Source organism: Ischnura elegans, chromosome 6, assembly GCF_921293095.1.
Source record: "Ischnura elegans chromosome 6, ioIscEleg1.1, whole genome shotgun sequence".
Classification (NCBI taxonomy): Eukaryota; Metazoa; Arthropoda; class Insecta; order Odonata; family Coenagrionidae; genus Ischnura; species Ischnura elegans.
The window spans coordinates 30,548,577-30,565,673 of NC_060251.1; the positions used below are offsets into that span (position 1 = coordinate 30,548,577).

General features: G+C 36.3%; 1 protein-coding gene across 1 annotated transcript; it reads left to right on the forward strand.

The window, feature by feature from the left end:
• The first annotated feature begins 558 nt into the window (after window positions 1-558).
• Window positions 559-5,808, forward strand: LOC124160343. The gene is made up of 2 exons (XM_046536181.1): window positions 559-775; window positions 999-5,808. The coding sequence occupies exon 2, from the start codon at window positions 1,135-1,137 to the stop codon at window positions 5,497-5,499; it is 4,365 nt and encodes a 1,454-aa protein (XP_046392137.1). The 5' UTR covers window positions 559-775; window positions 999-1,134; the 3' UTR covers window positions 5,500-5,808.
• The last annotated feature ends 11,289 nt before the right edge of the window (window positions 5,809-17,097 follow it).

Genomic DNA, 17,097 nt, shown 5'->3' on the forward strand with positions numbered 1-17,097 from the left:
CTTTCAAAGGATTCTGCGTAGGAATCTTCGAGGATCGAGTAAGAGCACAAACCATATCGATAAATTTTATTGAAAAAAAAAAACAAAAATGGCCGTAATTATACATTAATATAGTAATTTAATACTTAATTGGACCAAATTTACTGATATATTGAGTAAAAAGATGCAAAATTATTGTGTGAAAATTGATACATAATGCCATGAAATTATAAACAGCCATATATTAACTTGAACTTCCCTTTAATTGACTATTTCTATACGTCGGGTGTTTTGCCTCAAACATTTCCACTTTTGAAGGTTTCTACAGGTCAACACAATCACCAAGCAGAACTATGGTATAAAATATCCTGTAACACATGTCCGGTATAATCCGACCAAGAACCCTACATGTAGGGTTCTTGAATCCGACTCATAGATCTTTTATACAGATCCTATATGAAAGATATCTATGATCCGACCCTTGGATCCGACCGATCCGACTATACCATTCAAAACTTCCTCGCGAAAAGCGTCGGTGTGAATTTCGAATCACTTTTGTTTATAATGGAGTGAAATGAAATGGTGCTTTTCAAAAGTGGAAGTGTTTAGGGGAAGGGGATTTGATACTGACAGTTTTACTGCCGCACTTGACTGTGATGAATTTCATTGAAAAAAATCGTCAGTTGTAGGAGGTTTAGTATGGGCTGTGGGATGACATCGGCATTGTTGAGAATAATGTGAACAATGTAGAGATCTTGGTGCCGGTGCTGCAAGCTGTTTTTCGAAGAGTGTTCTTGTAAGTACTATACTCTGTGCTATCATCTAGGCCTACTCCTCAATATTCGATAAAATGGCTCGTCTTTCAGAATTGATTCTTACCTTTTTATGGTGATTAAGAGAAGTAGTGAGCTCACGGAGGGTATTGCCACTTCAGTCATTTTTCATGGCCATTTTCACATATATCATTTAGTTGTGTGGCTGTAATCGTTAATTTCATTTCTTTATATTCCCATAATCAGTGACCAAAGGCTGCAAAAGGTCGATTCTGATAATGGAAATCGAAGATAACAGCCTGTGGAAGGAAAAGTAGCTGTAAGTGAACGTGGTAGAGAAACAAATTAGTGTCTTACTGTGTCTTGTCGAGGGGAAATAATAATGGCAGGAGCAAATGACAGACGGAGTGCATTGAGCTGTGGCCAGTTGTCGCCCTATGCAACTGGAGACGATTACAAGGGTGGTGGTGCGAAGAAATCTCACCATGGCTACACATTTCAATTCCATTTATTAATGCTTTTCGCATTGCGGGCTTATAATTTAAAGTATCCGGACTTCAAGTTAGGAACAGAAGTCGCAGACGCAGATAAGCTGGATGATATTGTGTTCTCATATGGCAAGGGTGGGAAAGAAGGTGATGGAAAATATTTTCGTTTGGTTCAAACCAAGCACACTCAACGGGAGCAGAAAGAGACTTTGCGAGCTCGTCAGCTTTTCGAAGATCCAAATAAGGACTTCAGCCTGAGGATGTACTTCAATGCGTATCGGAAACTGATGCAGGGTGGAAAGTTGCTGGGAAAGTGTGATGCGATAGAGGACTTGATCTTATGCACCAATATGAATTTTAAAAGTGGGGATAGGTTTGAGGATTTTGTCATAGATGAACAAACTTTTGTGACTGAGAGTAATGGAGAGGATGGAAAAGATAGAATCTTAAGGAATAAGTTGAAGAGGTTCAGTGAAAGTTTTGGTGGTAGGGGAACCTTAGTCCTTCACTTGAAAAATTGTGTCGTTGGAATTCCATCAAATTTTGCAGTGTGTGTCATCAGAGGAATAGAATGCAGTTGGGATGAAGAAACTGGCGATACAGAGTCACAGCTATGCGAATTGTATGAAAATGTATTGTGGGATGAAGTTTTGGATGTAAAAACTCTTAGGTTTAAGGAAAGTTTCTGTAGCTGCAACCATTTATCAAAACCAGCCCAGCATTTCCGTGATGAGCTGTTCTCCAAGTTCATGAAATGTCAAAATATTGAGGGTGAGAAGGATGAGAAAACTTTTTGTAAGTTCTTAGAGGAAACAATGCTACACGAATCACTACAAGAATTATCTGTAAGGGGAGTTCACCTTGACTGTCCTAAGCAATTGGCAAAAAGGCTCTCACGAATTCTTGACAAACATAGGGACACTGGTGTAATCATAGTGGTATCCAAGGAAAGTGTGTTGTGGAAGCACTTCAAAAGCCTACTGAAATTTGTTTTAATTGAAAGGGATGATAAAATCAAGTTCAGGGAAGAATTTCTGTATGGAGGGTCTCTACCAGGTAATTTGAGTGAATTCAGGGAAAGTCTTGAGAAGAGTATAGGTTATTTTGGATTGGGTTTGAAAGATCTTGAAAATTATACTTTTGAAATAGAGTCAAGCGTGTGGGTAACTGCTCTTGGTGATGCCTTGGATGCTGATGTGTGCGAATTCCTCAGAATTTTAAGGTTTTCTGTAAACCAACCTAGCATTGAAGAAATGGAGGAATTGATTTTGGAAGAAATTAAAACTCATTTCAAAGAGGTGGACCTGCGGAATGCATACCTTAGGTTTTTCAAAATGATGTATTCTTGGGCGGAGAGTAAAGCTGGGAAATACCTTACTAATGTGGACATCAGGCAGTTTTTTCATGCAATCCAGAAAGAATTTTTGGGAAGAATAAGGTTTAACCTTCTAGAGCCTGTTCATAATTTCACTGGTAGGAAAGAGCAACTTGAGGAATTGCACAAATGGTTGCATGGATGTAATGAGAGCATTCATTTAGGGAGAAAAGTGGTGATTTCACAATCTACAGCCATCTCTGGTCTGGGAGGAATTGGCAAGAGTGAACTAGCAAAAAAGTATGCACAAATTCACTATGGGGTGCTATATGATAACATTATATGGATTGATACTGCGAGTAGTGAGCGTTTGCAAAAGTGTTTTCAAATGCTGGCATTTGATGTATTAGGCATAAAGAAAGAAAATCCAAATGGTGATAAAAAGGCGCTTGAGTCCATAATCTGGGAAACATATAAATTTTTTGAAGGAAAGAGAACTCTATTTATTTTTGACAATGCAGATAGCTGCGTAGATTTGGAGCCTTATTTTCCCAAACTGCCAGATTATGAATTCATGTATGTTATTATCACCTCTCGCAGTCAAAATTGGGGGGACATTGATGTTCTTGGGTTGAATAATTTCACCCTGACTGAAGCTTGTCAATTTATAGAAGTGAGTTTAGATAATTCATCTACATTCAGTAATGATGATGCTGTTGCATTGGCCAATATATTGAACTGTTTCCCTTTGGCTATTAAGCAAGCTGTTTCATACATTAAGGAAATGAGTAAAAGAATGAAAAACTTAGGTAAAGACTTTGGAATCAAAGAGTACATTCTCTTGTTTGAGAAGAAGACCAAGGAGATGTTGGATTACACTTTTCCCAGGGATTTAAACAATAGCTACTCTCAAACAACATATAAGACAATGCATATTGCTATTGATTGTGCTAAAAATTGTGAGCATGGAGATACTGCAATCGTACTGTTAAATGCTATGTCTTACTTATCACCCAATAACATTGATGTTAAAATTCTCTGCAGGTATCTGGTAGACCATGATGAAACGGATTTGGCAGGTGGTTTGCAATTATTGACAAGGTTTTCGATTGTGACAATGAATGAAATGTCTGTTGCCTGCGTACACCGCTTAGTCCAGTTAGTGAATCGTGTTTGCTTAAAGGATACTGATCAGGAGGAGCAAACTTTAATGAAAGTTTTAGACCTTGTTTTGCTTATGGATGTAGAGCATGCAGTTATAGCATGGGAATATGCAGTAGGGTATAAGGATATAATGGAAAAATACTCCTTCATGCCACTTATGATAATTGAAAGACTTTCAGACAATTTGATGGTAAATGTAGCCCTACAATTTGGTGAGAAAGCAATATCTACTTTAAAATCTAACTTTGGTTCTGACTTCCGAGAAATAATTTTCATTCGCAGAGGTATGGGTCGAGCATTATATTTTAATGGGAAGTTTGAGCATTCCATTCCTATTTTCAAAGATGTATTGGAGAATTTTGTGAGACTATCTGAAGATAGTACTGATGTGCTGTGGACCAAGAACTACATGGGTATTTCTTTGATGCAAATGGGAAAATATAGTGAGGCCAAAGATTTATTTATGGATGTTTTGAAGAAGGGACAGTCAATGGTAGGAGAAGATTCTAAGCTCTTATTTTCTGCAAAAACTCACATTTATCATGCCTTGGGGCTCATGGGTAATGTTCAGGAGTCATGGAAATACATGGAGGACTGTTATCAACAATCACAGAAAATTGTGGACAAGTTCAAATTTTTTAGTGGCCAGGTATTACCCAATGAAGAGAAAACTGTTTTCATAAGGGAAGCTACTGAAGGAGCATTTGAGAGGCACAAAAAATTGCTTAATCATGTGATAAGAGTTGGTAAACTTAATTATGATCTTGATATTGATAACTTCATCCAGGCAATTGTGAACATTTCAACAGTGCATGCAATGAAGGGAAATTTTGAGGAATCTATCAAAGAGGCCGAGAAGGCATATGAGTTATTAAGTGTGCAGCTTGGAAAAAAACATCTCAAATGTGTAACTTTAAGGAATATGATTGCTATAAATTTGTGCAAAATTGGAAATACTGAAATGGCCCTACAGTTATTGAGAGAATCAAAAGACATTCAATCAGAAGTTGGTAGATGTAAAGGATTTACTTACACTAGACTTAAAATTGCAGATACCCTCTACAGTCAGTTGAAGTATGAGGAAGCCCTTAAGGAGTATGAGGGAGTTGATGATGATATAAATGATTGGGACATCTCAGAAATTCCTATGCAAGTAAAATGCAAACTGCTTATTGCCATTCTCCTTTGTATCGTGGGGAAACCAAAATTTGCAGTGAATAAACTTGGTGAAGTGTTTGCTATTGTGAAATATAATTCAGAATCAATTCATTCCATTGATGAATTGATATGTGAGACAGAGAAAGTTGCTAAATTTATTTTGCAGAAGCAAAACCGGAAGGAGGCCCTTGCAGCTTATAAATATGTATACCAATTAAGGAAGGAGTATAAAGGAGAGGCACATATAGACACACTGGAGACAAAGTTTATTTTTTCAGAAATATATGTCCATCACAAGCGAAAAGGAGCATTAGAAAAAGGCATGGGCTACCTAATGGAACTGAATACAGTTCTTTTAAAAAAACTTGGGGATAAAGATGCGAGAGTGGAAGCATTGATGATGAAGATTTATCGAACTCTAATGTATATGAAACAGATTGAGATAGCTGAGAGCATGATGATTGAAACATTCAAGGAAGGAATTGAAATTCTTGGTTATGAATCAGAATTTATTTCAAATCTATGGGCTATTCTTCAATCCTTCTCACGTTTGAGTTTTAAGGTCTCTAATGATAAAAAAGTATGTGAAAACACAAATATGTATATAGCTGGTGAAGATTAATCTGGAATGACTCAGTCTCACTAATGAAAATTAATCATATAATAATAATAGTAGTTCTTTAGCCACGAGAATCAATTCAGATTAGTAATTGGTATAGGCTTTGTCAATACAATACACTGATGAATAACATGGGATGATATATCAGGTAACATTCACATAAAAAAGTATACATTTTGAAAGTTACATTTGTCACAGAATAAAATTTTAAGTACAAGCACTGCTCATAGAATACGTTTACAAATGTTTTCTTTACAATAGTTCATATATATAACGATATTATTATTATATTTTTTTATTATTATTATATTCATCAACACTATACAAGGTATTTTTAATTAGGTATCTTTTGAGAAATGGTAATAATAATAAATCTTTATTTTCCCGGAGATCTTATTCATTTTAAATGCATAGATACGAGGCACGTCATAATCAAATACATACATATATTCACATATCATATACAATTGAATATTTTAACATTAAGATTCAATGAGATAATCATCGATTGAATAGAATAGCTTATTGTTTAAGTAACTTTTTAGATCCAATTTAATAACATTGATGCTTTTTATTTCTTTTAAACATAATGGCATATTATTATACAGTTTAATGCCCATTTCTTTGCCCCCATTTCAGCAGCTCTTGTTCGTACATAATTTTGATGAATGTCATATTTTGTCCTCGTGTGATGATGGTAGAATGCACTATTCACTTCATAATTGCCAATATTGCTCTTTACATAAATTATGTTTAAAAATAGATGTATACATGGGATGGGAAGGAGATTCAGGTCCTTGAAGATTGGCTTACTGGGGATCTATTAGGCTTTTGAGCAATGATTCTTTCAGCTTTTTTCTGAATTCAGAGTATTTTTAAAGATAAGTGGATGGATCTCCAAAAGACGATACTGTATGTGGGTAAAAATCGTCAAAATACAGACTTAGTGAAATTTCCCGTGTTACTGTGCGACTAAGCTGTCTAAATATGTAGCAGCGTGAACATAGCTTACTGCTAAGGAAATTGATATGCTCTGCCCAGGACATTTTATAACTAAGAAATAAACCCAAGAACTTACTGGTGTTGACTTGTTCGATTGATTTTTGTTCCATTTTTATTAGCATACTTTCAGATGGCTGACTACTGGTTAAAAAGAGTACATATCATATTACTTTTTTTATGGTTACCAATTAGAAAGTTATCTTGAGCCCATTTACTAATTTTATTGGCAACTAATTGGGCTTTGTTAGATATAGATTTACGTGAAATGGGCGATACTATAACTGTTGTGTCATCGGCATACAGAAAAGGGGTAATGTTGTCAATTCCGGATAAGGATAATGATACTGGATAAGGTGTATAAGGATAATGAAGGAGCCCACATTTGAATTCATGTTTAAGGAAGGACTAAAGTGTAGTGCGCCATCAGTTATGAGAAGAGACTTTTTCTTTATGCTTGAAATGCCTTAGATGTTATTTAACGCAGTCTTTATTTTCAATTTAAGAGAAGTGAACCAGTACATTTTTCCCTTGGAGTTGGAAACTGCTGAAATATTCCACCGTTGTGATTTGGCCGTGCATTGTAGAGATGCAAAGTTTACTAAATATCTGACACCACTGGGATTTGAACCTGGGCCCATGGGGTGGGAAGAAAACAATGGGTGCTTTCCAGTCATCGACACACGTCAACACAAGTCGACATGAGTCGCGGTATTCGTGTTCCATTCTATGTGTGTCGCCGACTGTTGTGACACAAGTCAACAAACGATAACGCGCAGGAATTGGAGAGTTATAAACAGTTACCGTGAGTCGACACTAGTCGACTCGTGAGTCGCATGAATGGAAAGCACCCAATCTAGCCACCACTTCAATCTAATCCCCTACATTGTTTGAGATGGTACATAGTTGTCTTTTTAGTCATCAAAGGTAATGGCACAGTAGGTATCAGGGATGTAACCAGAGAACATTTCAGTACCACTGTGGAAACCTGGAGTTGAACATCAATGATGTAAAGTTAATCGTATTATCAGGGTTCCCAAGAAAACTTACTTTTAATTTTGGATTGGTTGAGTTAATTACTATATTGTTGATGGAAATCAGTACTAGGCTATCTTGTCGCTTTAATATAAATTTGTTTGTAACAATTTTGCTAGGGCAATATTGTACCCAGTGAGGAATAAAATTAGTGTCTTTAGTTGCTACTTTTCATTCTGAACAGAGCTAGGTGATGACAATAAGTTGGTAGGTAACTTTGGGCATGAGTTATACATTGATAAGTCATGATGATTAAATATATTGGCTATTAAATATTGAGTTTTGAACATTGCCAATAAATGGTTGCCGAGTAGCAAAAATGAAATTATTGGGCTTGATAAAAAATTGGTTGCATTCCAATAAAATATCAGTCCAAATTTTTTATGGCCCAGATTTTTGCCCTGATGTATTATTTCAGAGGAATTCTTTTTAAATAGGAGCTGTGACCTATAATTAGTGATTAATTATCATCCAAATATTAGTTATTGTTAATGCCAATTATGTATCAATATGCAGAAATTATCATAATGCAATATTCAATAGTCCTTATCACCTAGGCATCGATGACTTTCTTGGCATCCTTGTTCCTCCTTTTCTACCAGTGTGTCTTTCCAACTGATATGATGAAGCTTTTGGCGTTTGAGGATGGGTGCTGATGTGATTTTTTGTAAATTTTATATTTTTATACCGCAATGTGATAAATATATATTTTAAAATAATGTATTGGATACGTAAAGTTTGTGAAAGAATCCCTTTTAGTGTATAATGTGACAAATGTGATATGTATATGCTTTGTGATATGTGTGTATTGAAAATGAATCATGATGATATGATTGTAATAATTTATATTTACCTCTTTTGGCTGTGGAGGGATAAGTAATAATGAAGGTCCTGCATCAAAATTCCCATTATTTGACCATGGCTCTTCCCCGAAAATTTTTGAGTTGGGGATATTTACTTTGGCAGTGAATACATTTGGAGGGGGTTCACCTGAGTAAGTACATATCACCTATTACTATGGCCTTGTTGTCATTGACGTGTTTTTCAAGACTGCATTTTTGTATGTAAATGAATGCTACTTTTGAGTAGCAATTGAATGAGCTTTCACTGTGATATTGGAGACATTTTATTTTCATATTAAATAAGATTAAATCTGTTATTTTTATATTCGACTGATGGCTGTGTTGTCTTTAATATTCTTGTATCTTGAAGTGGATTAGAAAAAAGTGCAATGGCAATGTTTGTGAAAGTTAAATGGTGGATCATTTCCTATAGTAGTGACCATACAAGATTCATTAGATTCAATCAGTGCCTTCCTGAAATGTTATCTATTAATGTCTTCAGTTTTTTAGATCCATTGATCCTCTAATTAGCAATTCATCAAAATTTATGGAAAAATATAGTTTTTCCATGATCACAGTCAATGTTATTTTATATGTTTGTATACATTTTATTATTTTTCTGTATCATTTAATCAAATATATATGTTAATATTGCTGGGTTTCAAATTTTTATACGTTCATGAAAAATTGCTGGTACAGAAAATATATTTCTTCCTTGTTAATAAATTTAAATTTCTATCCTGTGTGTAATTCTCATGCTAGTGACATATTTAGGGGTTTCTCATCCTTCTCCTGATTGGACATTCTATTAATTGAAAGAGGGAGCAAGTGATGAATGCTTAATTGCATCAACATCTGATACATATATATTTTCAAATGTATTTTATGTGTAAAATAGTGTAAGTATAATTGATAATTCTTTTGTCTCAAATATTTCATGTTAAAAAATGGGTCTGTGATTTTCAAATACCTATTTACTGCTAAATATATTTCTAACTGCCTGCATTCTTTACATATGCAATAATAAATCAATTAATCATGAAAGAAATACTTTTAACACTTTTATTTTCAACCTGACACTTAAAAAAATGGTGTGGTATGGATTATTACTCAATAGAAAATATATGGGTAATCGCACCAGTGAATGTCTACTTCAGAAGTAAACTTCCAAATTTTGATGTGAGACAAATGAAATGTTGTCAAACTGTGCCAATATAGACTTTTCTTAATCTTGAAGGTTCAGATGTGAAATAAATGCCTCCATTCTTAGTGTAAATGAATGATGATTGAAGGTACAGCGGTGAAGGGAAATCTACGTAAAAAAAACCCAATGATATACAGAAAATCCAGCGAATGGCCACAAATAGTACCAATGAATGTCCAAGTCAATGAAAATCATCACTAGGTTATGAAATAATTCTTTTTATTCAGGAGTTTAAATAACTTCGAACATTATTCAACAAGTATATCATTCTAACACTAAAATTTCCATTCAAGAATACTTTTTAAATTATTGAATAGTTAAAAAACATGATAGTAATAGATCCTCTTGCATTTTTCTTTTCAAAGCTATAGCTTCTGCTTTGGCCTGCAATTTCCTTTCCGTTTGTTCGTCCTTTTCCTTTCTCTTGGCCGCACGCTCTTCTTGAAGAATTTTTTTCCTGTCTTTTTCATTACCCTCTTTTTGCATTCCTCTTCTCTTAGCTCTTTAAACTTTTTTTGAAAATATGGCATACCTGGGTTTACTCATGCTTATCTTTTTCAGTCACTCGTAGCAATGTATGGAAAACTCAGGTGTTTGCTCCAAATTGTCTAATACTCTTTATTCTTGAAAGTCACCTGATTCGAATGATATTCTAAAGGGGTTAGTTCTTCTGAGGTCTCATAAGTGGCTCTTTCAGCTGAATATGGACGCAGGACATTGAAATTCAGAGGTTGATGTCGACCATTTTTTTATTTATTTAATACATTGGGGGCCACTTCATTACCGGTGTAATCTTCATCTCTTGAGGAATTTCGAATCGCCGAAAGTAAGCAGTCTTCTTGAAAAGCCTCAATAATCACTTTTGTCTGGTTTTACCCTATTATGAGGCTCTCAAGCACTCCCGTATTATAAGAAAGGGGTGGGTCAAAAATCTCGACGTTATTCTAGAGATCCTCATAATTTTCATTGAGGATATTATTAAGGTTATCAAAAATCGTGTCATCATATGTCCTGACCTGAAGATCTGGTTGTTGGGTCGTCAATGGGTTGCTCTGGTGGGTGGGTAATTTCAATAACATTATTCGACTCGTGTTTGAATTTCTTCCAGGTGTTGTAAAAAACTTTGGGATAGAGGTTTTGCCCTGATTTTTCAGCGGCTTGAAACAGTTGTAAAATATTTGGTGGGATGTCGGCTTTAATTTCTTTAAAGACTGAGGTCCCCTCAAGAACATTATCAATTAATTGAATTTGGATCAGGTGCAGAAGCAATGACTCTGTGTCTGTGCGACATACACTTTGAGTAGTCTGGACGGTCTGGATTGAATGGAAAAATACCACAAGTTTCAAATAATATTCTTAATAGATTGGGTTTCATTGCTGATTCATATGCTACCTTGAATTATGGAGCGAAATTTGTTTTAGTCATTGGTTTTGTGGATTCTTTGGTGTGTTTTATCACTGTTTCTTTCCAAGCTCTGTGAAGGGGTAATACTTGTAAATACTTAAAAAATACTCCTTCATGCCACGTATGATAATTGAAATACTTTCAGGTAATTTCATTGTAAAATTGGCCCTACAATTTGGTGAGAAAGCAATAGCTATTTTAAAATCTAACTTTGGTCCTAACTTCCGAGAAATAATTTTCATTCGCAGATCTATGGGTCGAGCATTATATATTAATGGGGAGTTAGAGAAATCCATTCCTATTTTCAAAGATGTATTGGAGAATTTTGTGAGACTATCTGAAGATAGTACTGATGTGCTGTGGACCAAGAACTACATGGGTATTTCTTTGATGGAGATGGGAAAATATAGTGAGGCCAAAGATTTATTTATGGATGTTTTGAACAAGGGACAGTCGTTGGTAGGAGAAGATTCTAACCTGTTAATTTCAGCAAAAAGTCACATTGGTAGAGCCTTGCAGCTAATGGGTAATGTTGAGCAGTCATGGAAATACATGGAAGACTGTAATCAACAATCACAGAAAATTGTGAACGAGTTCAAATCTCTTTGTGGCCAGGTATTACCCAATGAAGAGAAAACTGTTTTTGAAAGGGAAGCTACAGAGGGAGCGTTTCAGAAGCAGAAAGAAATGCTTAAACATGTTTTAAGTGTTGGTGAACTTAATTATGGTTTTATTGATAATGTCATCATTTCAATTCTTCGCATTTCTAGAGTGCATGCCATGAAGGGAAATTTTGAGGAATCTTTGAAAGAGGCTGAGAAGGCATATGAGTTATTACGTGTGCAGTTTGGAGAAAAATATTTCATGTGTGTATATATAAGGAATATTATTGCCATGAATTTGTGCAAAGTTGGAAAGACTGAAATGGCCTTACAGTTATTGAGAAAATCAAAAGACATTCAATCAGAAGGTAGCAGATTTACTTACACAAGACTTCTAATTGCACATATCCTTTACAGTCAGTTGAAGTATGAGGAAGCCCTTAGGGAGTATGAGGGAGTTGATGATGTTGAAAAAGATTGGGGCATCTCAGAAATTCCTATGCAGGTAAAATGCAAACTGCGTATTGCCATTCTCCTTTGTATCCTGGGGAAACCAAAATTTGCAGTGAATAGACTTGGTGAAGTGTTTGCTATTCTGGAAAATAATTCAGAATCAATTCATTCCATTGATGAATTGATATGTGAGATGGAGAAAGTTGCTAAATTTATTTTGCAGAAGCAAAACCGGAAGGAGGCCCTTGAAGCTTATAAATATGTATACCACTTAAGGAAGGAGTATAAAGGAGAGGCACATATAGACACACTGGAGACAAAGTTTATTTTTTCAGAAATATTTGTCCATCATAAGCGAAAGGGAGCATTAGAAAAAGGCATGGGCTACCTAATGGAACTGAATACAGTTCTTTTAAAAAAACTTGGGGATAAAGATGCGAGAGTGGAAGCATTGATGATGAAGATTTATCGAACTCTCATGTATATGAAACAGATTGAGAAAGCTGAGAGCATGATGATTGAAACATTCAAGGAAGGAAGTAAAATTCTTGGTTATGAATCAGTATTTATTTCATGTCTATGGGTTATTCTTCGTTCCCTTTCAAGTTACTTTGCGGTCTTAAATAGAAAAAAAGTATGTGAAAACAATACATATATAGCTGGCGAAGATTAATCTTTACTCGATGAAAAAAATTAATGATGTAAAATATGTACATATATGTCCAGGGATGTCATTTTTTTTATTTTCCCGGACTTTTTTCCCTGGATTTTGCCTGGGAGAGGGGGAGTTCCCTCACTTCCCCAGCCCCTGATCCCCTCACATATCATATTCCTAGTTAAGCCACTGCTGGGTAAATTATGTATTGGCTTGTATGTATTTGGAATACTTAAAAATAATTTTAGGCACTACGTATTGTGATTAAATTGAAATGTTTTCTTTGTGCATTATTTTCTCTGCATTAGATGAGGTATGAACCATTGAAATTCTAATACAATTGAGCCAGTTGTCTTTAATATCATATCTTCTGTTGCAAAGTAGCTATGTAAATATTACATTATTTTAAGCTGTTTTGATGAATTTGCATTTTTATCCTCCAATTCGGAATTCATCAAATTTTATGGAAAATATAGTTTATCCATGATTACAGTCAATGATATTTTGTATGTAAAATTATTTTTCTGTAATATTTTATGAAATGTATATGTTAATATTTTTAGGTTTCAAATTTTTAGACCTTCATGGAAAATTTCTGATGCAGAAAATATTTTTTTTCCTTGTTAACACATTCAATGCAGGCCTGATTTTCATGAACATCAACAGAATCGCCCGATGAAATAAGCAAGAAAAATAGAGAGTGGTTTTTGTACCACAACTTCTGTTCAAATACTTCTATTTTCAAACAGCCTACATGGGTGGAAAGAAGGAAGCTTGCTGAAGGTCATGCACATGATTGGAAGACTTGGAAGTGGATATTAGTTACATATGTACGTAGGCAGAGAAAGGCCCCCTGTTCGACCGGCAGAGCTTGTCAATTGACGTTTTTTGTATCTTGGCTTGGATGGGACCACGTCAATTGACGTGCTCCGTGCTGCATGTGTTAATAAATTTAAAGTTCTATCCTGTGTGTAATTCTCATGCTAGTGGCTTATTTAGGGGTTACTCATCCCTCTCCTAATGAGACATTCTATTAAGTGAAAGAGGGAGCCAGTGATGAATGCTTTGCATCGACTTCTGATAATTACATATTTTCAAATGTATTTGATGAGTAAAATATTGTATGTATGATTGATTATTCTTTTGGCTCAAAATATTTCATGTAAAAAAATGGATATGATTTTTTAAATACCTATATCCTGCTAAATGTATTTCTAACTGCTTGCATTTTTTACGCATACAGTAATAAACCAATTAATCATGATTATTTAGAGGGGAATCTATTTTTGTTACCTCATACAATTTTTTTACTGATTAACAGGAAACCATTTAACTTGCTTATATGATGTGGTATGGATTACACTGTTCTGCAAAAAAATAGTTCAAAAACTGCCTGGCTACAATTTAGGTTGTTTCTGGCTAATTTTGGGTCGCTGAATCCGAAAATGACCTCGGTTTTTTTCTATCACCCTCCATTTTTACGCAATTCCTAAATTGGGGAAAACAACCCCTTATCTAAACTTACCGCTTTTCAAGGGACTTTTACTTATGTTATATGCTTCTGATTGAAAAAAACTGGCAATTTAAGGCTATGAGGGTCAAGAGAAAGACAAATTTCACTGGGGTTGAAAAGATTTAGTGGGTGAAAATTGAAAAAAAAAAATTTAAAAAACATTAAAATAACATATTTTCTTCGTTTTTTATGACATATGATATGGTAGCTAATGGAAAAGTTTTTAAGGGATGATTGCACTGTTCACCTTTATGTTTTATTAATCCTTTTCACTGTAAAGGATTAATATAACAAAATATAAGAGGGGAATGGGGTATAGGAGGGGGTTTAGGTGGTGGTATAAAGAGCTGTCACAAAAATCTGGAATTTGGGTTTCCTTTAAACAGTGACATATCCAGCAGGAACCGAAGGTTAATCGTGGCCGTTGTTCAGTAAAACAACCATTAAACTTGTCTTCAACAAGTCTATGAATAGCCTCCATTGGTCTGGATCATTCTTAATCGCTAATTCCCTCAGTCCTTCAATATCAGTGCAGAAAATCAGATCATCATTTTCATCATCCACTGAAAAAAATTGAGTGAGGGTTGACTGTCTGCCCCTTAGTAAGAAACATTCACACTATCAGCCAAAAGATTCCACTGCTGCAAATGCGAGCCAAGAAGTTGTGCTTTACCCTTGGGTATTGGCTAGGTCTAAATCTTGTATTAGATCACTTAGGTCCTTGTGTTATGGGATAAGGTGCCCTTTTTGACTAGGCTGGGGTTCTTCTACATCAGAGTTGTAATATTCATCTCAATGGCTAGGACCTGCTTCCACTTCCGGTGTAGCTTCGTTCACTAAGACATCAGAATCATCAAGGGTGCTAGTACGATTAGGGATAGGAATAGCAACAGTATGCTTCACCGGGCGAATTGCTGACGGTAAATTCAGATAAATCATTTCAGGATTGTTTTTTTTAACCCAGTGTCGGTTTTGCAAAAATAGCAATTCATAAAATGGAAAGTGGGCTCAACTCAAACCATTGGCAATCCAAAATTTAGGGAAAGATTTCTCTAGTTCAGCCATTCACAAAGACTTCTATGACAACCACTGCAACAGAATTTAGGGGCCCACGATTTGTCTTGGTCACCAATTTTACACCTGAATTAAAGTTTATAAGATTTTCGCACAATTGCAGTCATCGCTTTCCTTTGGTCTTTAAACACTAAATATCAACAGGTGTTACAAAATGAATTGGGATGATTTTTGCAGGATCGCTGAATGATTGCGAGAGAACACTTTATCGCTTGCAAAATAACACACTAAATCAAACACACGCTAGAAAAATAAAGAAAGAACTTGGAAGATTATAACCCGACACGCAGGAAAGAGTGTGACGTACTAAATAGACCACTGGTTTATTTCATAGATGAGCATCAGCAAGTGTGACTGCCAAGACACGTTAAAACGTGTCCAAGTATGTCAAAACAAGTGGTGAATAACTTTTACAGTGTATTTCCCAATTTTTCCATCGTATTTAATGGAAAGGTCTCAGCTCTTACTTTAAAAGTAAGGAGGACAACGAAGTCAAATCATGAGCCCCCATACACTGTTACAATAATATTTTGACAAATCTGACTTGTGTTCAGATTTTTTTGGCAGATCTTTATACCACTTCCAAGAGGGGAAGGGGGGCATACGAGTGGTATCACTCATATACCCCCCATCCCCTCTTATATTTTATGTTATATTAATCCTTTACAAAATAGGAGGGTAGAATGCTGTTATTCAATAAAATAAGAATACAAAGTTTCTGTGAAGTCACCGAAAACTTGCATCCTTCAGTATCTTGGCAAAGCAGACCAGATGCAGATTTGTATGTGTCCAGCTGAGCTTATTAAACTTTTTTAATTCCTGCAGAAGATTGTCGCAGCTCCAGCGACATTCTCGGTTGCGAGGGAGACCCGGGATCGGGTAATCATGGTGTGGAGTAAAGAAAGGCCTGGATGGGAATTTTGAAACACCCGGGGGGTGTGTTTATTGGTTTCAGAAAGTTACAGGGGCGGGCGAGGTCTGCGGCTACTGCTTCCACGGGGCTGGGCCCGGCTCTGTCCGGAATTGCCTCTCTGGGAATCTCCATGGATCGACGACAGCTCTGGCGGGGGTTCCGGCGTTGGCGGCGGGTCCAAGCTGTATGGTGGTGTCATGGGCCACGTGCTCCGTCTGCCTCAGCAGGCGATGAACTCAGAGGGGCGGCTCCTGAATGCGGCGGTGTCCGGGAAGGGGACCCACTGGGATGGCGTGCGCGCTCCTTGCGGTAACGGAGGGTGCGAGAACGGATCCGTTCCTCATCAGACCTCCGCAGCATCCGGCTGGGTTAGGGGACGAATCGTCAGCACCAAGAGGGGTAGAATGTCCAAAGAGATACTCGCTCGGATTCTTACCCCTAGGCTGCCTCGACCGCAATTGCCTTCCACGGTCTCAGGCACCGCGTTATATACCTGATCCTGGCCTCCCTCCGGCCAATGAGGACGCTCCGCTAGGACACGTGGTGATGCGTGTGATGGGAAGGAGCTGGGGTGAGGAAGGTTCGTAGTGTGAGGGTAGCGTTCAGGCACGGGAGTGGGGGAAATCACGTGGTGGCACGTGTGAGGGGAAGGAGCCTGGGTGAGGAAGGTCTAGTGGTGCCAGGCACGGGAGTGGGGAAATCACGTGGTGGCGCATGTTTTGAAGTGGGTTTTGCCCATGGTACATTGAAGCACAACAAGATATTCTCCAAAAACCAACATGAAATACTGTCTTAATGGTCATGTTAAAATATTGAATCAACCTGTAAGAGTCAACACTCATTCCACATGAAATCAAATGATAAGAGCCTTTTAACTTTATTTTTTACTTGTTTTTAATAAAAATA